General features: G+C 51.0%; 2 protein-coding genes across 2 annotated transcripts; one reads left to right on the plus strand and one right to left on the minus strand.

Annotated features, from left to right (window-relative positions):
* The first annotated feature begins 1,462 nt into the window (after window positions 1-1,462).
* tjap1 (tight junction associated protein 1 (peripheral)) lies at window positions 1,463-16,681 on the plus strand. Its single transcript, XM_028423202.1, has 11 exons — window positions 1,463-1,788; window positions 6,626-6,713; window positions 6,988-7,060; window positions 8,009-8,176; window positions 10,440-10,468; window positions 10,591-10,752; window positions 10,839-10,905; window positions 12,407-12,514; window positions 13,033-13,116; window positions 13,372-14,046; window positions 14,239-16,681. Exons 4-11 carry the CDS (start codon window positions 8,057-8,059, stop codon window positions 14,884-14,886), a joined length of 1,893 nt encoding a protein of 630 aa, XP_028279003.1. The 5' UTR covers window positions 1,463-1,788; window positions 6,626-6,713; window positions 6,988-7,060; window positions 8,009-8,056; the 3' UTR covers window positions 14,887-16,681.
* Window positions 16,682-19,415: 2,734 nt separating this feature from the next.
* Window positions 19,416-20,842, minus strand: dnph1 (2'-deoxynucleoside 5'-phosphate N-hydrolase 1). Its single transcript, XM_028423203.1, has 4 exons — window positions 20,679-20,842; window positions 19,915-19,986; window positions 19,720-19,830; window positions 19,416-19,620 (listed from the first exon to the last, which is right to left on the minus strand). Exons 1-4 carry the CDS (start codon window positions 20,812-20,814, stop codon window positions 19,496-19,498), a joined length of 444 nt encoding a protein of 147 aa, XP_028279004.1. The 5' UTR covers window positions 20,815-20,842; the 3' UTR covers window positions 19,416-19,495.
* Between the last annotated feature and the right edge of the window lie 612 nt (window positions 20,843-21,454).

Genomic DNA, 21,454 nt, shown 5'->3' on the forward strand with positions numbered 1-21,454 from the left:
TTTGAAAAGACGCCTTCCACCTGATGTCCCCTGACCTCTTCATCAGTCCTTGGATTGTGTTCTGGGTCTGATGAAGTGACCAGTTCAGGTCTCCTGCTGGCTCTGTTAGCGTTGATGCTAGCAGCAGGAAGTATTCAGGTATTCTGCTTTTGAACCATGTTGGACAGACACCAGCAGCTGGTCCGAGGCACGTCCTCCATTCCTGCCATGACTCTCATAGCTGCATAGCTGAGGACGGGGGAGGGGGGGTGCATTGTTGTCGAGCAGCTGGACATTGTCCTCGTCTTTCTGCCAGGGACATGATAATCTGCTGAGCAGCTGCCTGAGCACTGCATCATGGGATCTGCCAGGTTTGAAGTGCAGGTTGTGACACCTGTTGACAGTTACACACACACACACACAATAAACAACAGACACACAATAACCAACACACACAATAAACGACACACACAAAAGACACACACACACACACACAATAAACAACAGACACAATAACCAACAGACAATAAACAAAAGACACACACACAATAAACAAAAGACACACACACAATAAACAACAGACACACACAATAAACAACTCACACACACAATAAACAACTCACACACACAATAAACAACACACACACACACACACACACAATAAACAATACACACAATAAACAACAGACACACAATAAACAACACACACACAACACACAATAAACATCACACACACACACACACATAATAAACAACACACACAATAAACTACACACACACTATCATAAACATCTGCAGACCCCGCCTTCGTGTGTGTCTGTCTGCAGGTGGACGTGTGTGAACTGGAGAAGGATGGTCTGTGTAACCCTGTCAGACGGACATGTGCTGCTCCTCGTCAATAATTTCTTTTATTTGTGTCTTTTACAACTAATTGTCTCCGACACACAGTGTGAGGACATTTCTGACTCCTCTCCTCCAAGCTGAACCTAAGTGTTACCATGATTATATACAGCTGGTGAGCACAGTGGAGAGGGACAGAGAGACAGAGGGACAGGACAGAGAGACAGAGAGGGACAGACAGACAGAGACAGAGAGGGACAGACAGACAGAGACAGAGAGGGACAGAGACAGACTGAGAAGGACAGAGAGACAGAGAGGGACAGGACAGAGAGACAGACAGACAGAGAGGGACAGACAGACAGACAGACAGAGAGGGACAGAGACAGAGACAGAATTAGAGACTCAAAACTACAAGAGGGAGCGGACACAGTTAATGGAAACAGGGGGACAGGACAGTCCTCAGCGTTGGTCTGTGGCAGCACAGAGGAAGTGTTAAATCACAGATCAATAGAAATCAATAATCAATCACACATTCTATATTAAATTGTTCCGTTTTATTGAGAACGGTCACGTGACGCCTTATGTGCAGCCCGAAGCGTGACGTCAGCTCGCAGGAAGTGAAGGGTATTAGGGGGCCGGGATTCCAGAGGATTACCCGTCATGCCCCGCGGGTAAAGATGGCGACAGTTCAGCAGGACAGCAGATCAACTTTATCCGAGCGGCTCTGAGTGGATTTTCTGCGGTCGAACGGCGCGTCTCCTCCGGATACTCGTCCGCCCGCTGCACGCTGCCCAAATCTGCCCTCCCGGACCGCAGCCTTCCTCCCCGGCCTCGGATCGTTCGGAGCCCCCCTCCGTCCTCGCCCCTCTGGAGGAGCAGACGGAGCTCGGCTAAAGTTTCTCTCCTCACCGCGCTCCGGTACTTTTTGGCGGAGCCAACCGGGTCCGATCCGTGCTGACGGACAGGCAGGTAAACAGCGAGCGGGCTGGGTGTAGTTAGAGAGCTGTTCGAGCGGATGGCGGAGTGTGTGTTCGGTGCTGCTCTGTGGGTGACGGTCGGTGCAGGCGGCGGACTGGGCCACGGTCAGACCGGACGCGGCTGTGAGCCGTTTGTCCCGGTCAGCGGGCTGTGGGTGGAGGAGGAGAGGTGTCAGGTGACGGTTCGGGCCGGGCCGTGGTCTACAGACCCCGCTGTGTTGGTGCCTTCCCCAAGACCTGTCAGACAGAACCGAGGGCTGACAGCTCCAGAGTGTGGTTCCTTGATCGACAAACCAGCATCCCACAGAGCCAATCAGAAGGCAGCAGGACAGACTGATCGATCAGCCTGTCATCAGACTTTCTTTAAGGGCTGTGTTCTTAAGTGACATACTGACAGGAAGTACCAAAGTAAAAGACATAATGAGCCGATCAATATATCAGATGTATGATATGTATAATTTAAATAATAATATTTCTAGAACAGTCAATGGAAAAACTCCGCAGGTGATCAGTAGCTGAGAGGACAGGCCTGGATGTGTCAGGGGTGGTGTGCTGCAGGTTGTGGTTCTGCCGGATGTTCTGTGTGTATTTTTAGATCTCAGTCTGGAAATAGAACCCTGTTGTCTCTGCAGGAAACGCTGGTCCTGATATCAGTTATTAATCAGGTCTTGTTCACATCATGGATCAGTGCTGATGATCAGGTGATCCAAGGTCATGTGACTCGGAGCAGTGTGCTGTGGTTCTGTTCTGGAACTTACATTTATGAACTACAATCAATGCGGCTCAGTGCTGTCACATGACCAGTCAGTGTGCTCTGATTGGTCAGCTCCATCCTGTCTGCAGTGAGAGAGCAGTCAGTGTGTCTGTGTGTGTCTGTGTGTGTCTGTGTGTGTCTGCAGTCAGAGAGCAGTCAGTGTGTCTGTGTGTGTCTGTGTGTGTTTGCAGTCAGTGTCTGTGTGTGTCTGTGTGTGTCTGCAGTCAGAGAGCAGTCAGTGTGTCTGTGTGTGTCTGTGTGTGTCTGTGTGTGTTTGCAGTCAGTGTCTGTGTGTGTCTGTGTGTGTCTGCAGTCAGAGAGCAGTCAGAGTGTCTGTGTGTGTCTGTGTGTGTGTCTGTGTGTGTCTGTGTGTGTCTGTGTGTCTGTGTGTGTGTCTGTGTGTGTCTGTGTGTGTCTGCAGTCAGAGAGCAGTCAGAGTGTCTGTGTGTGTCTGTGTGTGTGTCTGTGTGTGTCTGTGTGTGTCTGTGTGTCTGTGTGTGTGTCTGTGTGTGTCTGTGTGTGTCTGCAGTCAGAGAGCAGTCAGAGTGTCTGTGTGTGTCTGTGTGTGTCTGCAGTCAGAGTGTGTGTGTCTGTGTGTGTCTGCAGTCAGTGTGTGTGTCTGTGTGTGTCTGCAGTCAGAGTGTGTGTGTCTGTGTGTGTCTGTGTGTGTCTGTGTTTGTCTGTGTGTGTTTGCAGTCAGAGTGTGTGTCTTGTGTGTGTCTGCAGTCAGAGTGTGTGTGTGTTTGCAGTCAGTGTCTGTGTGTGTCTGTGTGTGTTTGCAGTCAGTGTCTGTGTGTGTCTGTGTGTGTTTGCAGTCAGTGTCTGTGTCTGTGTGTGTGTGTGTGTGTGTCTGCAGTCAGAGTGTGTGTCTTGTGTGTGTCTGCAGTCAGAGTGTGTGTGTGTTTGCAGTCAGTGTCTGTGTGTGTGTGTGTGTCTGTGTCTGCAGGTGTGTGTGTCTGCAGTCAGAGTGTGTGTGTGTGTCTGCAGTCAGAGTGTGTGTGTGTCTGCAGTCAGAGTGTGTGTGTGTCTGCAGTCAGAGTGTGTGTGTGTCTGCAGTCAGAGTGTGTGTGTGTCTGCAGTCAGAGTGTGTGTGTGTCTGCAGTCAGAGTGTGTGTGTGTGTGTGTGTGTGTCTGTGTGTGTGTGTCTGCAGTCAGAGAGTGTGTGTCTGCAGTCAGAGTGTGTGTGTGTGTGTGTCTGCAGTCAGAGTGTGTGTGTGTGTCTGCAGTCAGAGTGTGTGTGTGTGTCTGCAGTCAGAGTGTGTGTGTGTGTCTGCAGTCAGAGTGTGTGTGTGTGTCTGCAGTCAGAGTGTGTGTGTGTGTCTGCAGTCAGAGTGTGTGTGTGTGTCTGCAGTCAGAGTGTGTGTGTGTGTCTGCAGTCAGAGTGTGTGCAGAATCACTCAGGTGTTCAGACAGAGATCAGCTGCAGGAAGCTGCAGGTCAGAGACTCTGAGTGTTGGTCATGTGACTGCTGCTCACAGTGCCTCCATCATGGCGTCCTGCTGGCTGCTGAGCAGGATGCAGTGTTTCTGCCTGGTGTTGTTGGCACTTGAATGTTTTGGTGGTGATTTTTTAGCTGAATAAAAGTCTGAGCTTAAGGTTTGAGGTCACAGGTCGCAGTCAGGGTGGGAGTTCACCTCAGATGTTTTTCAGTCTCGCTGCTGTTCTGAAACCATCCAGCAGAGGGCGCATGTAAATGATCATCTCAGGAGGTTGATGGGTGTGTTTGCAGTGTCACATGGGTTGAGAGGGTCCCCTTGGTTGTTGGATCAATGCTGAGCAAGAAGTTCCTGACCACTTTCTTTGTTTCATGTTTAGCTTCCTGTTAGCCACCACTGTTTCAAAGACACACACTTATCAGAGCAAAGTTTACACACGTCTGCCTGTAATACACACACCTCAGGACTACAGGCACCATGCTAAGCTGTTTGCTGCAGAATGACAGCTCTCAGATGGAACGTTCTGAGTCTGATGTAGTAAATACAAACACTTCTATAGAGCTATAGTGGTTAGTTGCTAGGCAACAGTGTGCTGTGTTTCCTGATGGAGGTGCAGACTGGGGACGAGTTCACAGCTGAGTGAGAGACACCATCTGTGAGACAGAGACAGGCAGGCGGACACATCTACTGGGGGAAACCGGAGCTGTGCTCTCCTGTTCAGGTGTGTATTTCATCCTGTGTGTGTGTGGTGTTCAGTCACAACAAGACCGCTGTCTTCCTGTTTGACCAGAACAACCCAGAAGCACACGGTCACCCTGGAACTGTTACAGCCTACAAAGCTGTAGGTGAGAGGATGAGGACCAGGTCTCTGATGAAGGTTTTTGTTTTAATGGTGTCGCCACAGAAAGCGGCTCCACGCTCATATTTTATTAAAGAGCAGTTGTTTTATTCACTAGGGCAGAAATTCTGCTGTCAACCTAACCAGCAGGACAGAACCAGCAGGACAGAACCAGCAGGACAGAACCAGCAGGACAGAACCAGCAGGACAGAACCAGCAGGTTAGAACCAGCAGGACAGAACCAGCTGGACAGAACCAGCAGGTTAGAACCAGCAGAACAGAACCAGCAGGTTAAAACCAGCAGGACAGAACCAGCAGGACAGAACCAGCAGGACAGAACCAGTGGCCCTTTGTTTCTGCAGTATGATCAGTTTGTAGTCAGCTATAAACTGATCTCAGCAGTCACATGGCCACCCACAGCCTACCCATAATCCTCTCTGAGCAGAGATGAACCATGCACACATCACTGCAACGGATTTCTATCAATTGGATCCATGAAGAGGAAGTGTGTGTGTGTGTGTGTGTGTGACCCTGGGATCAATAGGTCTGATTGGATGAGGTCACTGATCAGTTTTTTGCTCTGTTCCTGTATACAGTACACTTGTAGCCGTGTTAGCCCGACATAAAGCCTGTGGGCCTGTGTGTGTGTCCTCTGTGTGTGTGTGTGTCTGTGTGTGTGTCTGTCTTCTCTGTGTGTGTCTTCTGTCTTCTGTGTGTGTCAGCTGTGTGTGTCGGCTGTGTGTCTGTCTTCTCTGTGTGTCTTCTGTGTGTGTGTCCTTTCTGTGTGTGTCCTCTGTGTGTGTCCTCTCTGTGTGTGTGTGTGTCCTTTCCGTGTGTATGTGTCCTCTGTGTGTGTGTCCCCTCTCTCTGTCCTCTGTCTTCTCTGTGTCTGTCCTCTGTGTGTGTTTGTGTATCCTCTGTGTGTGTGTGCTCTCTCTCTCTCTGTGTCTTCTGTCTTCTCTGTGTCTGTCTTCTGTGTGTGTGTCCTTTCTGTGTGTGTGTCCTCTGTGTGTGTGTCCTTTCTGTGTGTGTCCTCTCTCTCTCTCTCTGTGTCTTCTGTCTTCTCTGCGTCTGTCTTCTGTGTGTGTGTCCTTTCTGTGTGTGTGTCCTCTGTGTGTGTGTCCTTTCTGTGTGTGTCCTCTCTCTCTCTCTCTGTGTGTCTTCTGTCTTCTCTGTGTCTGTCCTCTGTGTGTGTGTGTCCTCTGTTTTCTCTGTGTCTGTCCTCTGTGTATGTGTGTGTCCTTTCTGTGTGTCCTCTCTGTGTGTGTCCTCTCTCTCTCTCTCTCTCTCTCTCTGTGTCTTCTGTCTTCTCTGTGTCTGTCCTCTGTGTGTGTGTCCTCTCTGTGTGTGTCCTCTGTGTGTGTGTGTCTTCTGTCTTCTCTGTGTCTGTCCTCTGTGTATGTGTCTGTCCTCTCTGTGTGTGTCCTCTCTCTCTGTGTGTCTTCTGTCTTCTCTGTGTGTGTCCCCTCTGTGTGTGTTGTCTGTGTGTGTGTGTGTCCTTTCTGTGTGTCCTCTCTGTGTGTGTCCTCTCTCTCTCTCTCTCTCTGTGTCTTCTGTCTTCTCTGTGTCTGTCCTCTGTGTGTGTGTGTCCTCTGTCTTCTCTGTGTGTGTCCTCTGTGTGTGTCCTCTGTGTATGTGTCCTCTCTCTCTGTGTGTGTCCTCTGTGTGTGTCCTCTGTGTATGTGTCCTCTCTCTCTGTGTGCAGTCTGTATTGTGTTTCTTGAACTCCGGTCCCGTGGCTCCGCCTCTCGGCGCTGGCCGCGGCTCTGACGGGGTTTTTCCGTGCCTCCTTGTGTTTCAGGTTACTGCCGGTGTGAGGCTCACAGTGGAGGAGGAGGAGGAGCTGATTGTGAGGAGACGAGGCAGCAGAGGGGATGAAGACGCTCCAGGTGAGGATTTCTGCGGCCTTGTCCTTGTCCTCCTCAGAAGGAAGCTGCTCCTTCTTGTTTGACTCCAGCCAACAAACGGTTTTTTTTATACCTCCATCAAATATGAATGATCATGTTCCAGCTCTGTGTTCGCCTGAGTGCAGCCTCCGAACAGGATGGGTGTGTTTCAGTGCGATGTTTCTTTATTATTTTATCGTCGGTAATCTGGCCTCCACAGACTGAAACCTTCAAAAACCTGGAGCTGACCTGACATCCTCTGATTTCTACATCTTAGGTGTAGCTTGGACTTGACGTGACTGACGGTGATTCTGTGGATGAAGGCAGATCAGGAGCCGCTAACACTTCAGGTACAGTCACCTGATCCGAGGGTGTCCCACACACACACACCCTAACCTGAGGGGTTTGAACCGTGTGTGGAGGAAGGTGGATCAGTGAGCAGAGGGTCAGACAGGTGGAGGCTGCTGTTCATGATGATGTCACAGGTGTGCTCAGCCCTCCATGGCGTCAAACCTCAGCCTTACAGAGTCCTCACAAAGATGGAAGGACAGCTGTGTGTGTGGGTGAGAGGGACACAGGAAGTCACACAGTGATCAATAGCCATCATTGGCTCCCTGAGGGCAGGTCATGGTCATGTGATGTAGACAGGCTAAATGGAGCAGAAAGACATGACTGTTCCAACAGCCTGGCCGCTCGCTCTGCATTAAACACACACTTAGCCGGTATGCTAAGTTGGGCTAACAGCTACATGATCAACAGTCTGACATGTGACCGCTTGAACTGAGGCTGTAAGTTTACATCAGCTTGACGTAATGTTCCTGTGTGTTCGTGTCTCAGTCAAGTCACCGTTTCACAAAAGTTAGCATGTTAGCAGTGTTAGCGCTGTTGTGTTTCATTCAGATAAACAGGCTGTCATGCTAAAGTTAGCCTCATTCAGATCAATGGAGCTGCACTTCCTGTTCTGGAAACAAGCTAGGATCAATATGTAACCTTCGCTTTGTGGAGTTTTTTTAACACACACACACACACACACACACACACAGTCAGTCCTCTCAGGTCTGGTCCTCACAAGCACACACAAACACACGGTGTGCAGTGACAGAAGCATGTTTGATGCTGATGAGGGGTGACCGAGCATTGATTTGCACAGAGAGAGAGAGCAGAGAGGCTGTGGAGTGAGCGAGCGAGTGTGACAGCTGTGACAGAGTCCAGTTGTGGTCAGGGCGTCGTGGTGGGCGGTCGGCAGGCGATTGGCAGGCGTCATTTTCTACCTCATCTAATGCTCCTTCTGCCGGCAGGACCGACGACCCGACAAGCAGAAAGAACTGTAAAGAAGCAGGCTCAGGATGACGAGCGCGGCCCCGGCAAGGAAACCGTATCGGAAGGCTCCTCCGCAGCACCGGGAGACGCGCCACGGCCTGCCCGCCGCCCCGCCACCGCCTGCACCGCAGACCAACATCAATCAGGTAAACGAACACATACCAAACACATCTCCACACTCCCTGCAGCACCACACCCACCTCACTGCTGCCACCAACTCTCCACGGACACAGCGCCATGGTTCACGGCAGAACCTCCAGAGGTTACCGCTGCAACTTACAGACAGCGAGCTGGATGTGTCCAGCCTGTCCAGTCTTGAACTCTTCATCCCACCACCACCACTCTTCAGCACCCAAACGGACCGGCTTAGCCGGACCAAAACCACAGCGGTGGGCGTCACGGCGTCCGACCACTACACCACCAGTCCCCGCCAGGATCCAAGGCCTCGACACACGCCGAGTTCTCGCCCTGATTCAAGGCCTCATCGCACCACCAAGACGCCGCTCAGTGCAGGAAATCAGGAATTTGCTTCGAGCCAGAGCCCTGGGGCAGCCAGGAAGTACACAGCGACCTGCAGCCCCAGGACCGAGCGACACAGCCGAACTCACCGGATACAAACCTCCGGCCCTCCAAAGGGCATCCTGAAGCAGCCAACCTCACTGAGCGTGGATCACACCTATGACGTCATCCGGAAGTCAAAGTCTGTAGAGCTGCTGGACGACAGCAGGATGCGGGCCAGCGCCACATGCCACACTCCAACCCGCTCTCTTGACCGCGCAGAGCAGCGGACGCCAAGCGTGCGCCGTTCCTCGGCCCCATCGTCCCCAGGTAGGCCGGACTGGAACTGGAAGATGCAGGTCCTGGAGGAGAAGGTCCGCTTCTCCAACTTTTTGGATGAGATCACCTGCCGGGTCCTGAGCCCTGCCCGCCTCACTCAGCTTGGTAAGTCACCCTCCAGGAGTATCGCACCACAGCAGCGCCACCGCCCGAAGCACAGGAACCAGCAACCAGATGGGCCAACCGTAGACCGGACTCGGCGCTGGGACGGATGGGTGGCAGCGCTGCAGCAACCTGGCAGCTGTGCTCAGGTCGTGCAGGATGAACGGGGAGGGCAGGAGACCGTGCGGCAGCACAGTGATGTCACTGAGGGGGCGGGGCTTAAGATGAATAGAGGAGTCAAGATGGCGAAAGAGACAAAAAACCCTCAGAGATGCAGACCTCTGTCTAATATGTCCCTTCTGTCCCACATCAAGGTGAGTCAGAGGAGGTCGGCCCTTCTCCTCTTCCTCCTCTTCCTCTTCCTTGTTGAACCTCACTCTGTGTTCCTGCTGCTGGTTCCTCATTAAATGTGATGCTAGACTTGGCTTCTTTTGTTTATTGATATCAGTTTCAAATGTAAATATTGATGATGAACAGCTGGTGATTGTTTCATAAACGTCACCTTTGTGGCAGCTGAGGGTCTACAGGAGCTTCTTCATCAGTCCCACACTGAGGAGATCAATCACAACAGAATCAGCGCGTCAGTCCAAAGTCGAGTGCGCCAACACTCTCCGTGCTTTTCATTTCACAGGCCTGTTATTGATTATCGCTGATGACACTTCAGGAAATAACACATCATCATCAGTGTCCGAGCGATATGATTGGCCTTTTAGCCACTGCTCTCACATACACTGACTGATTTAACGGCTCTGCAGGCAATTGATCACAGAGGGTCAGTCGTGTGCAACCCCACTGCATGCTGGGAGAGGAGGATTAGTGGTTTCCATACATTGACACAAAATATGATGAAGAATTAGACATGACTCTTCAAAGTTACTTCAGACTAGGCTGAGACTAGGCTTGGACTCGGCTCGGACTAGGCTCGGACTAGGCTTGGACTAGGTTCAGAGTAGGCTGAGACTAGGCTTGGACTAGGTTCAGGTTCAGATGGACTAGGCTTGGACTAGGCTCAGACTAGGTTTAGGCTAGGCTCCGACTAGGCTTAGACTTGGTTCAGACTAGGCTTAGACTTGGTTCAGACTAGGCCCAGTCTAGGTTCAGACTAGGCCCAGACTAGGTGTCAGACTGATTTCAGGACAGCTGGGGGCCTGAATGAAGGGGATAAGTTTGATGCTTTAGTTTTGGTCTTCGTGCTGTCAGTAACCACAGAAATGCACTCTGTGCAGGAATCGGTATGAACGGCGCTGGTGATTATGGACTGATTGTCAGATCTGGTTCTGGAGCATCTTTCTGATGAAACCTTTAAAGTTTGGTGTAAAATCCAGATTTGAACTTCAAAACTAACTTTGAACTAACCCATTTTATAAATAATACTAATAATAATATATTGTTAATCAACCTGAACCACATTTGTTCATAATGTGAGGCTGTTGTCATGGTAACTGTACTCCCTCTCCGGGTCTGTTTCAGGATTCTCCATCAGATGCTGACAGGATCAGGTGAGTGCGTTCACTTAATAAAAGTATTGATTCCTTATGGTCAGTGCCAATGTCCGATGTCAAAGGTTACACACTGCAGGGAATAACACACCGGTACTAAATACTTCCTGTCTGTTACCCAGAATCCTCCAGCAGCAGAATGAAGACCTGCGGCGCCGCCTTTCTCTCTCCACCCACAAAATGGAGGCCATGGAGGCCGAGTTTGACGGCAGCCGTCACTACATGGAGGCGGAGCTCAGCCGGACTCGAGACGACCTGGATAAGATGAGGGACAAGTTCCGTAGGTGAGTGTGCTGTGAGGGCCAGGACCTGGGTACTCTGAGGGCGAGCGAGCCTGCTTTCCAACACGTTTGTCTCTCTCTCTCTGCAGACTGCAGAACAGCTACACAGCTTCTCAGAGGGCCAATCAGGATTTGGAGGAAAAGCTTCATGCTCTGGTAACCTGCTTCCTTTGACCTCAGACACCTCCAAACTGTATTTCGGCTGTGCTCAGATTATTGATTTCATATTTATTTCTTTGTAGAAAAGCACCTGATTGGTCCGAGTGTGTGTGTGTGTGTGTGGGGGGGGGGGGGGCTGTTCGATGCATATTGATGGGTGGCAGCAGGAGGTCATAGGTCACTGTGATCATGGAAGCCCATTAAGCTATCAGTTCCTGCAGAGGAGGCGTGGCCTGTGAGCTGAAGGTCACTGAGGTGGTAAACATAAATCAGACTGCTTGCTAACATGCTAACAGAGGTGTGTGTGTGTTCAGTGGTTTCCTGCAGAGGTCCTGCATCAAACGGGTTCACAGCTCAGGGGTTGTGTGTCCTCGGTTGTGTTGGTGTGTGTTGATGTGCAGCAAGTGACCACTGGTTTTTACACTTTTTAGTAAAACTAGATTGTTCTTCTCATACTTCCTGTTTGTCTGATTCTTCTTCATCTCTTCTCTTTCCTCCTCCTCATGCTGCTTTCTGATGGATTCACTCATCCTCATCTTCACCATCACCTTCATCAGGCTGCCGTCAGTCAGACATGGGTTCATGCAGTTGCGTCTCATTCATGCTCTTCCTCCTCCTCATCCTCAATTTCTTCTTCTGATGTCTGTCTGAGCACCAAGTCCTCTCACTTACACTGTAAAACTAATGACGCCAGAAAAATCAAAATCAGTTCAGCACCTGCTACACTGTAAAAAATGTTGCTGACATTTCATCTTGATGCTAAAACGTGGCGATGGACTGTAGTCACTCAGTCTGGACTTGGTGTGACGACAGAAGGTAGAACGATGAAACGAGCAGCTGATCAGGACTCTGTCCTCTGAGCTGAACTGTGTCAGTCAAAAAAAGTCTGTTATATAGAAATATTCCTGAATATCCGAAAACAGCTTCTTTTTCATGATCTCGATGTCTTTGGGCCTAAATTTATTTACCAGATATGTGAAGTTCAGATATGTGAACTAGAGATTTTCATTATAATGTGTCTTCAGCCTCTCTGAGCTGCTCCAGCAGGACGTTTTATTGCTCAGTTCCTTTGTTGTGATTGGATGTCCTGATCAGGTGACTATGAGCGACCAGCAGTACTTAACCTATTCTGATGTTAGCTGCTGGCTTTTTCAGCTCTGGTATCAAACATGTTTCAGCTTCTATTCTTGGATCAATACTTTATCTTATTGATCTCGCTATGACAGCTACAGCGCCACATCCCATGATGCATATGTGCAGAGCTGCTGGCTAGTGCAGCATTCAAATGATCTGGGAAGGCAGACACTATGCCAGGCCTTCAGACAGAAGGTGTCAGAATGCACACGTCGTCTAGCAGATGTTTAATGATTTGTCATCGTGTTTTCAGAAGTTTGTTCCCACATGATCTGAATGTAGTTTCTGCTGAAGACCCGCCTGCTCTTACCTCAGGCTCCTGACAGGCTGCAGATCTAATATGGTGTGTTTGCCCCACCCACAGCTACGGAAGGTGGAGAGAGACAAAAAGACAATGGACCAGGAGATCGTGGAGCTGACCAACAAGCTGCTGGACGCCAAAAACACCATCGACCGCCTGGAGGAGCTTAATGTGAGAACACTTCACAGAAGCTTATGAGTGGCAGATGGCTGAGCCTCAGTCCGAGCTCAGGAATCAGTCTGAGCCTCAGTCCGAGCTCAGGAGTCTGTCTGAGCCTCAGTCCGAGCTCAGGAGTCAGTCTGAGCCTCAGTCTGAGCTCAGGAGTCAGTCTGAGCCTCAGTCTGAGCTCAGGAGTCTGTCTGAGCCTCAGTCTGAGCTCAGGAGTCAGTCTGATGAACATGTTCATCAGTGTCTTCTTGAGGTTTAGGAACTTTAGTTCATTCTTATATTGACATTGTAACTGTTTGTTTGTTGATGTGCTGGAATAATTTATATTATTATATAAAAAATATTTAACGAGAACATTGTCATCCTGAATGTTGTTAGACCAGAAGTACAAACAGGTTAGCATGGAGACAGTTAGATCCACCCACTGAGCTCCTCCACCACGTATAAATGTGGCCGATGATGATGATGATGATGATGATGATGATGGTGATGATGATGATGGTGATGATCTCTGTTTTCAGGAGCGTTACAGGCAGGACTGTAATTTGGCTGTTCAGCTGCTCAAGTGCAACAAGTCACATTTCAGAAACCACAAGTTTGCTGATGTAAGTAGCTGTGTGTGTGTGTCTGTGTGTGTGTGTGTCTGTGTGTGTCTCTGTGTGTGTCTCTGTGTGTGTCTCTGTGTGTGTCTCTGTGTGTGTGTCTGTGTGTGTGTCTGTGTGTGTCTGTGTGTGTCTGTGTGTGTGTGTGTGTGTGTGTGTGTGTGTCTGTGTGTGTGTGTGTGTCTGTGTGTGTGTCCTCACAAAAAAGTATCACAAGTGTAGTAAATCTGACCTGTGTGTGTGTGTGTGTGCACACAGTTACCCTCGGAGCTGCAGGACATGCTGAACAAACACATGAAGAGCAGTCTCCCAGAACGTAGCCCCGCCCCTGGCTGTCAGGACCCGGACACGCTCAGTCTGACACCTGCTGATGTTGTACCGACCTCTGTCATCGCCCGTGTCCTGGAGAAACCTGAACCTCTGGTCTTAAACTCCGCCCAGTCCAGCAGCTGCAGCCGGCCAGTTGCTGAGGACGTCTTTGTGCATGTGGACATGACGGGCCCCTCGGGAGCCGAGGGCCAGGACCGGGAGAACGGCGGCGGTCAGGAAGCATCGCAGCATAACGGAACATGTCGCAGTCAGAGCAGCCTGGACGAGGAGGCGGGTGGAGCTCCATCCTTCGAGAAGCTGAACCCATACCCAGCACCGCCGCCCCCCCACCCACTCTACCCTGGCCGCAAGGTCATCGAGTTCTCGTCTGACGACAAAGTGAAGATTCCCAAAAACTCGCCGCTGCCCAACTGTACCTACGCCACCAGGCAGGCCATCTCACTAAGCCTCGTGCAGAACGACGACGAGCGTCCGCCCCCCGGCAGCCCAGCCCTCTCCTCCGCCGGTGGGGGTGGAACTCATCAGAGAACCCCACCATCACAACGGGACACCATCAGTGAGCCACTCTCCAGCCAGTCCAGCCCATTCAGCAGCCCACCACAGGTAACATGAAGCAATCAGACTGTACCGTTAGGTCATGTAGGGTCCAGACTACAGGTCTGAGGTCTGAGGCTCAGACCTGTACAGTGGTACAGCGTTTATATGAGGCTTTTAAAACATGTATCACGATGATGATGATGATGATGATGATGATGATGATGATGATGATGATGATAAGCCCCTCCCCTCCCTTAGGCTCCCAGTGTCCTGGCAAGCTCGGGCAGCTCAGAAGAGGACCTTCTAGCCAACTGGCAGCGGATGTTTGTGGAGAAGATGGCGCCGTCCTGCGACGGCTCATTGGTCCACCGCACCTCATTTAGCAGCCAGACTGCTCAGGAGCTGCAGAGGAGGAGGCAGGTGGCGGGGGGCGGGGCCGCCACTTCCTCAGATCACCACAGGGCGGCGTACTCTGACGGCGAAGAGGGTTCATCGGCGCGGAGCTGGACGCCAAGCCGTGGCTCCAGTCTTGACACTGACACCGACACCGAGCCAAAGCCCAGCAGGAGAGGGCGCTACGGTGGTGGGGACGGCGCCACAGAGGAGGGCGAGAGGCTACTGATGAACCTGGAAGATGACTGCGGCAGTGGGGACACGGCCGTCACCGTGGCAACCAGCCCTGCCAAAGCTAGCAGAGAGGAGTTGGAGGAGGAGGAGGAGGAGAGCTCGGCCGAGGAGAGAGACGTTCTCCCTCATGACCTGCCCGTCATCCCCCACCGCCTCCTGGACTTAGACTCCACCCTGTCGCAGCGGCCTCAGAAGAGTCCGAAGAGGATGGGGGTTCACCACCTGCACCGCAAAGACAGTCTGACCCGAGCCCAGGAGCAAGGCACGCTGCTGGACTGATGCCCGCACTGTGCTCTCTAGGCTGCTGTCTCCATGGCGACGCTCCTGTGAGGTCACACCCATCCAGGATATAGCCATACTTCACCGTATGCTGCCGAGCTCGCTGTGTGTGTGCGTGTGTGCGTGTGCACGTGTGCGTGCACGTGTGCGTGTGCGTGTGTGTGTGTGTGTGTGTGTGTGTGCGCGCGCAGAGACCGGTTACTACGTGTCCACAAACTTTTCACATCAGGTCACACTTGTATGAATGTCTCTAACAGTGTGCCCAAAAGTAAGTGGACAGCTTTAGTTTGTAATTAAAATAAACAGGATCAATATTCTCTCAGACTGATCCGCTGATTATTGATTACAGTATGTGTTATTTTACTTCAAAGTTAACAGCGTTAAAATCATAGACAGTGGACGGGTCAGTGTTATGTTTACTTGAACTATGTGGACATCTTGTTAAGAGGGAGTGTGTGTCTGTGTGTGTGTGTCTGTGTGTGTCAGTCCGAGCGTTGCCTTCCTTCCTGACCACGAGCTTTTGTTTTGAGACGTGTCTCTCTCTCTCTCACTCTCTCACTCACTCTCTCTCACTCTCTCTCTCACTCTCTCTCTCTCTCTCACTCTCTCACTCTCTCTCTCTCACTCTCTCTCTCACTCTCTCACTCTCTCACACTCCCTGTGCCCCCCCCTTACGTTTGTGTTGACGTTGATTTGCAGTCATGTGTTATTTAGTCAGCTGGTAGTTGTGTGACCTTTGACCCCGCTCACTGCACACTAGGATTGTAACCGTTCACATTGTTTTGTTTTGTTTGGTGAATTGATCCATGATTACAGATAGTTTTATTGATTTGTTCTTTTTATGTTAGTGCCACAAACACAGCGATCGATTCCTTTGATTTAATTGATCTTTTTAAAACATATAGAGCTGTATAAATGAGAAATGATCAGATCAGTTCAATCTGAATCAAAAGCTTGGAGCGACGGCCTCCTGGCACCTCCTGGTGGACTCAGAGGCCTCCTGTATGACATCCCTTCTTCTGATTGGTGGAATGTTGGCGTGCCGCCTCCTCACAGCTCCCTGAGCTCCCTGAGCTCCCTGAGGTCCCAAGGATCAATGATTGATCGACTGTCGCTTGCTGTTTGTCGCGTATTCAGAGAAAGTGTTCAAGCATTGATCTGCACTAATGTTTCATTGATTGCTGAATGTTTCATCGCTCCACTTGAATCTTGTCTGATGGATCAGTGACCGAGCGGTCTGTCAGACTGAGGTGACCGACAGGTGTGTTCAGGTTGTCTTGAGGACATCTGGCTGACAACCAGTGATGCTTTGGCCAAAACTGACTGATCACTGAATGCACGGGGCTTTCCTTCATGGATCCATAGATCGCTGATCGGATTCTGTGGCGGTTGTTTGCTGAAACATGGCGGTTATTTTAAAGGTATTCATAGTCTTCCTCAGAAGGATTGCATCTTTTTCATGTCCCAGTGAGGACATTTCAAAGATCTGTCCAATCAGAGGACAGAGTCCCTCTCATACAGCTGACACCTAGCTGCTGCTGCTGCTCGTCCTCCTTTCTTTCTTTTCCTCATTAAATTATTCATTTCTTTCCTCCCGGTCGCCTCTAATAGTTCACTGTGTGTGTTTAATATTTCATACCAGTCATCAGATGTTCTGGAAGTCTGAAAGGAACCAGTGGGTGTGTTAGCGGTGTGTTAGCTGTGTGTTAGCTGTGTGTATGCTGTGTGTTAGCTGTGTGTATGCTGTGTGTTAGCTGTGTGTATGCTGTGTGTTAGCTGTGTGTATGCTGTGTGTTAGCTGTGTGTATGCTGTGTGTTAGCTGTGTGTTAGCTGTGTGTATGCTGTGTGTTAGCTGTGTGTTAGCTGTGTGTATGCTGTGTGTTAGCTGTGTGTTAGCTGTGTGTATGCTGTGTGTTAGCGGTGTGTTAGCTGTGTGTATGCGGTGTGTTAGCTGTGTGTTAGCTGTGTGTATGCTGTGTGTTAGCGGTGTGTTAGCGGTGTGTTAGCTGTGTGTATGCTGTGTGTTAGCTGTGTGTATGCTGTGTGTTAGCTGTGTGTATGCTGTGTGTTAGCTGTGTGTTAGCGGTGTGTATGCTGTGTGTTAGCGGTGTGTATGCGGTGTGTTAGCGGTGTGTTAGCTGTGTGTATGCTGTGTGTTAGCTGTGTGTATGCTGTGTGTTAGCTGTGTGTTAGCTGTGTGTTAGCGGTGTGTATGCTGTGTGTTAGCGGTGTGTTAGCTGTGTGTTAGCGGTGTGTTAGCGGTGTGTATGCTGTGTGTTAGCGGTGTGTTAGCTGTGTGTTAGCGGTGTGTTAGCTGTGTGTTAGCGGTGTGTTAGCGGTGTGTATGCTGTGTGTTAGCGGTGTGTTAGCGGTGTGTTAGCGGTGTGTATGCTGTGTGTATGCTGTGTTAGCGTGCTGTTCTTGGGCTATAAATAGACTTTACATCTGGACTCTTGCAACTTTAATGTTTCTTCTTCGTGAATATAATTGAAGACGTCGACAAGGTCACCTCCATCACTCCTCCACTTTCTCCTCTCTCCTCTCCTCCTCTCTCTCCCCCCTCTCTCCTCTCCTCCCTCTCTCCTTCCTCTGTCCTCCCTCTCTCCTCTCCTCCCTCTGTCCTTCCTCTGTCCTCCCTCTCTCCCCCCTCTCTCCCTCTCCTCCCTCTGTCCTTCCTCTCTCCTCCCCTCTCTCCCCCCTCTCTCCTCTCCTCCCTCTGTCCTTCCTCTCTCCTTCCTCTCTCCTCCCTCTCTCCTTCCTCTCTCCTTCCTCCCTCTCTCCTTCCTCTCTCCTCTCCTCTCCTCCCTCTCTCCTTCCTCTCTCCTCTCCTTCCTCTCTCCTTCCTCTCTCCTCCCTCTCTCCCCCCCTCTCTCCTCTCCTCTCCTCCCTCTGTCCTTCCTCTCTCCTTCCTCCCTCTCTCCTTCCTCTCTCCTCTCCTCTCCTCCCTCTCTCCCCCCTCTCTCCTCTCCTTCCTCTCTCCTCCCTCTCTCCTTCCTCTCTCCTTCCTCCCTCTCTCCTTCCTCTCTCCTCTCCTCTCCTCCCTCTCTCCTTCCTCTCTCCTCTCCTCCCTCTCTCCTCTCCTCCCTCTGTCCTTCCTCTGTCCTCCCTCTCTCCTCTCCTTCCTCTCTCCTCCCTCTCTCCTTCCTCTCTCCTTCCTCCCTCTCTCCTTCCTCTCTCCTCTCCTCCCTCTCTCCTTCCTCTCTCCTCTCCTCTCCTCCCTCTCTCCTTCCTCTCTCCTTCCTCCCTCTCTCCTCTCCTCCCTCTCTCCTCCCTCTCTCCTTCCTCTCTCCTCTCCTCTCCTCCCTCTCTCCTTCCTCTCTCCTCTCCTTCCTCTCTCCTCTCCTCTCCTCCCTCTGTCCTTCCTCTCTCCTCCCTCTCTTCCCCCTCTCTCCTCTCCTTCCTCTCTCCTCCCTCTCTTCCCCCTCTCTCCTCTCCTTCCTCTCTCCTCCCTCTCTCCCCCCTCTCTCCTCGCTTGTTGTCGCTTCCTGTTTGAAGGCCGTGCTGTCAGCTGTTTACTCTGTGGTTTAGTTCCAGTTTCATGATAACGGACAGGAAGCAGAAAACATTTCCTGTTGTTGCCCACCTGCAGTCAGTTTAAAGTGGTTTCCCAGCATGCCTCACTGCTCAGTCATCTCAGTCTGACGGTCAGAGCTATCAACGGTGGTTCTAAACTGAGTTTTTTGTATGAATGTCTCCATGAACACGTGTGACGACCTTTAACCCGGACATGGCCTCTCCTGAGGAGCTATCACATGACAGCTGGGCGTCCGGGTGATTGTAGCCCCGCCTACAGGTGCTGTCTGTAAGGTCACTGACCTCTGATCCCACCCACGTTCAGCTGAACTGTTTGTTGAAGAAATAGACTGTTAACGTACTAATGATTTTATTTTCAGAGTTTGTAAACTGACTTCTATTTTAAAACAAATAAAATATTTTAAACGTAGCTCCGCCTCCCTGTTTAAGCTCTCACACCTGGACAGGTGTAGCAGAAGGTGGTGCTTCAGCTGTCACTGCACCATGATGGCCTCAGCTCCTGTCCTCAGAGATGGTTACAGTGTTAGCTTGCTAGCTGCAACGGCTGCTTCCGCCGGACTCCACTGGTCCACTCCAAACCCACGACCACACGGAGACACGAACAGGGCGCACAGGCGTGTGCAGTGAGGACAAGCTCAACACCCGCTGCACAGGAGACGCAGCAGTCCAGCTCTGAGGACACATTTCAGACCGGGAGGACAAGCGGCTCAAAAGGAAGCACCTACATCAAACCTTCCCTGGACAGGTGGTGGACTCAGACGTCGTCTTTCTGCCACAGGCAGCGCAGCTTCCATCCACCCCCAGGTTTCACTCCACGACAGTCCACGAACATCGGGCCGCTCGTGTCTGTAAGACCTGAAGGAACTTGGAGTGAGCTCAGGGGGCTTCAGTCTGTCCTCTTGCTGCCACCTGCTGGACCCTCAGAGGTCCAGGGGTCCAACCCAGAGCCAACCTGTCCTTATGAAACATTCACTTTGTAAAGTAACGACTCAGATTCACTAACACCAGCACAGCAGAAAACAAACTGCAGCTTTTATTTTGAAAGGTTCATTTCCTGTATGAAGCTTTAGTGGCTCAAACTGAGGTTCTCTTCAATCTGCTGAAGAACTCTTCCAAAATACTTTCCACCTCGTCCTCGCTGTAGTCCCTCACCACAAACTCATCGCCATTGGCGGCTCCTCTGATCATGGCTGAGAGAGCTGCACAGAAAGAGAGAGAGACAGGAAGTAAAAGGGATGAACGCACGTGTCCTGACAGAAAGGGACCGGGAGAGGTCCCAGGACAGACGGCGTCCTCACCGCGTCCTGACGAGGGTCTGAACAGACAGAAGATTTTCTTTTTCATGTCAACGGCCCGGCCTAACTCGTAGCCGACGCCCAGAGATGGCTGCGTCACCTCGGCGACGATCACTGAGACGCACAGAGGTCAGAGGTCACGCGTGGCACAGGCTGCCTGCAGACAGCACTGAGGGCAGAAACAACACTGGCACTCACCATCAGACTGTCGGAGCCAGTCCACGTCTCTGTCATGGATGGCTTGGTCTCCAGCTGCTGCGGCGTCCTCTCCTGTCCAAACACAGCACTGCAGCTTAGTGACGGCACACACAGCCGACCAATCCGCTCAGAGCTGTCCCAATGTTTGATGTGACCACACTTATGTAATGATGACATCACAGGACGGAGGCAGCTGTGTCAGCCAGCGGATGTGTGCTGATCCGCCTGAAGGTCCGGGCTGTACCGTGCTGATCCGCCTGGTTCTGTGTTTGATCAGAGCTCTGAATGATATCTACATGAGATGTCTGTCTACTTCTGATTAACCCTTAGTTACTCTTGTCTGGCTGTGATTGTTTGGAAGTTTTAGGTTCAACAAAACATTTTAAAGAGAAACTGCATCACCGCAGAGCATGATGGGAGTTCAACACCCGAGAGCCTGCAGCTTATTGAACACAGATCCCTCCTGATGAATAATCAATATGTGACCGACGTTTGTTTCATGTGTGTGTCTGTGTGTGTGTCTGTGCGTGTGTGTCTGTGCGTGTGTGTGTCTGTGTGGTTGTGTGTGTGTGTCTGTGTGGTTGTGTGTGTGTGTGTGTCTGTGTGGTTGTGTCTGTGTGTGTCTGTGTGTGTCTGTGTGGTTGTGTGTGTCTGTGTGTGTGTCTGTGTGTGTGGTTGTGTCTGTGTGTGTCTGTGTGGTTGTGTGTGTGTGTGTCTGTGTGGTTGTGTGTCTGTGTGGTTGTGTGTGTCTGTGTGTGTGTGACCTCTTTCCGTGAGCTCGGGGCTGCTCACGTGCTCAGTCAACACGCTCCCGTAGCTCTGCAGCTTCTGGACGATCTTCCGGTACAGGTCTACGTCATCTCTGCCGCCGCGAATACTTCCGCAGAAATAAATCTTCATCCTGCAGTGCCGAGCCGAGCCGAGCCGAGCCGAGCCAGGAGGAGGTCCAGATATTCTGACGAGTTCGTGCTGCCGCGTCCCACGGTCGTTAAAGTGACGTGACGAGGCTGGTACGTCATGACGTCCAGCGTGTATTCCCCGAGGAAAGTCTCGCAGGCGAACGGTACGTAAAACCAAACCTACACATGTTTTTCACTTTATTGTCAGAGTTCAGTCATTTAATGTCGTCTTCTGACCGGAAACGTCCACTGACCTTTCAAAATAAAGGGTTGCAGCAGCTGTTTTCTTTTAGAGGCACAAAAACAGTGAGCAGCATGTGTGGAGAGGTCCGAGTGTACCGAAGAGTTTCAGAGCTTCACCCGCATGGTTTAAAGTACTTAAAGTACTCCCACAGTGAGCTGCTCTGTCTGGGTGGTGTCATGATGATGTATACATATATTTATAGTTAAAGTAAAGTGTCAGTACATCTTTGACATGGACCCAGACCCAAACAGGCCTTCACCCCTTTACTGTGTGTTTAACCCATGAAACATCCTGCTGTGATATGATGTCAATCAGTCTTGGACCTGTGGCAGACATAAAGACACTAAAGGGAGCACCTAAAGAACACGATGTGACTCCACGTCAGTCCCACTGCTGT

The sequence above is a fragment of the Parambassis ranga genome, chromosome 15 (assembly GCF_900634625.1).
Source record: "Parambassis ranga chromosome 15, fParRan2.1, whole genome shotgun sequence".
NCBI lineage: Eukaryota > Metazoa > Chordata > Actinopteri > Ambassidae > Parambassis > Parambassis ranga.

What these genes read in the sequence shown, in the direction of transcription:
- tjap1 (XM_028423202.1), top strand. Translation starts at nt 8,057, where the DNA reads ATGACGAGCGCGGCCCCGGCAAGGAAACCGTATCGGAAGGCTCCTCCG. An exon ending in ATGAGGGACAAGTTCCGTAG is followed by an intron (nt 10,753 to 10,838) that starts GTGAGTGTGCTG and finishes CTCTCTCTGCAG; the next exon opens with ACTGCAGAACAGCTACACAG. An exon ending in CATTCAGCAGCCCACCACAG is followed by an intron (nt 14,047 to 14,238) that starts GTAACATGAAGC and finishes CCCCTCCCTTAG; the next exon opens with GCTCCCAGTGTCCTGGCAAG.
- dnph1 (XM_028423203.1), bottom strand. Translation starts at nt 20,814, where the DNA reads ATGAAGATTTATTTCTGCGGAAGTATTCGCGGCGGCAGAGATGACGTA. An exon ending in CCCCGAGCTCACGGAAAGAG is followed by an intron (nt 19,987 to 20,678) that starts GTCACACACACA and finishes GTGTTTGGACAG; the next exon opens with GAGAGGACGCCGCAGCAGCT. An exon ending in CAGACCCTCGTCAGGACGCG is followed by an intron (nt 19,621 to 19,719) that starts GTGAGGACGCCG and finishes CTTTCTGTGCAG; the next exon opens with CTCTCTCAGCCATGATCAGA.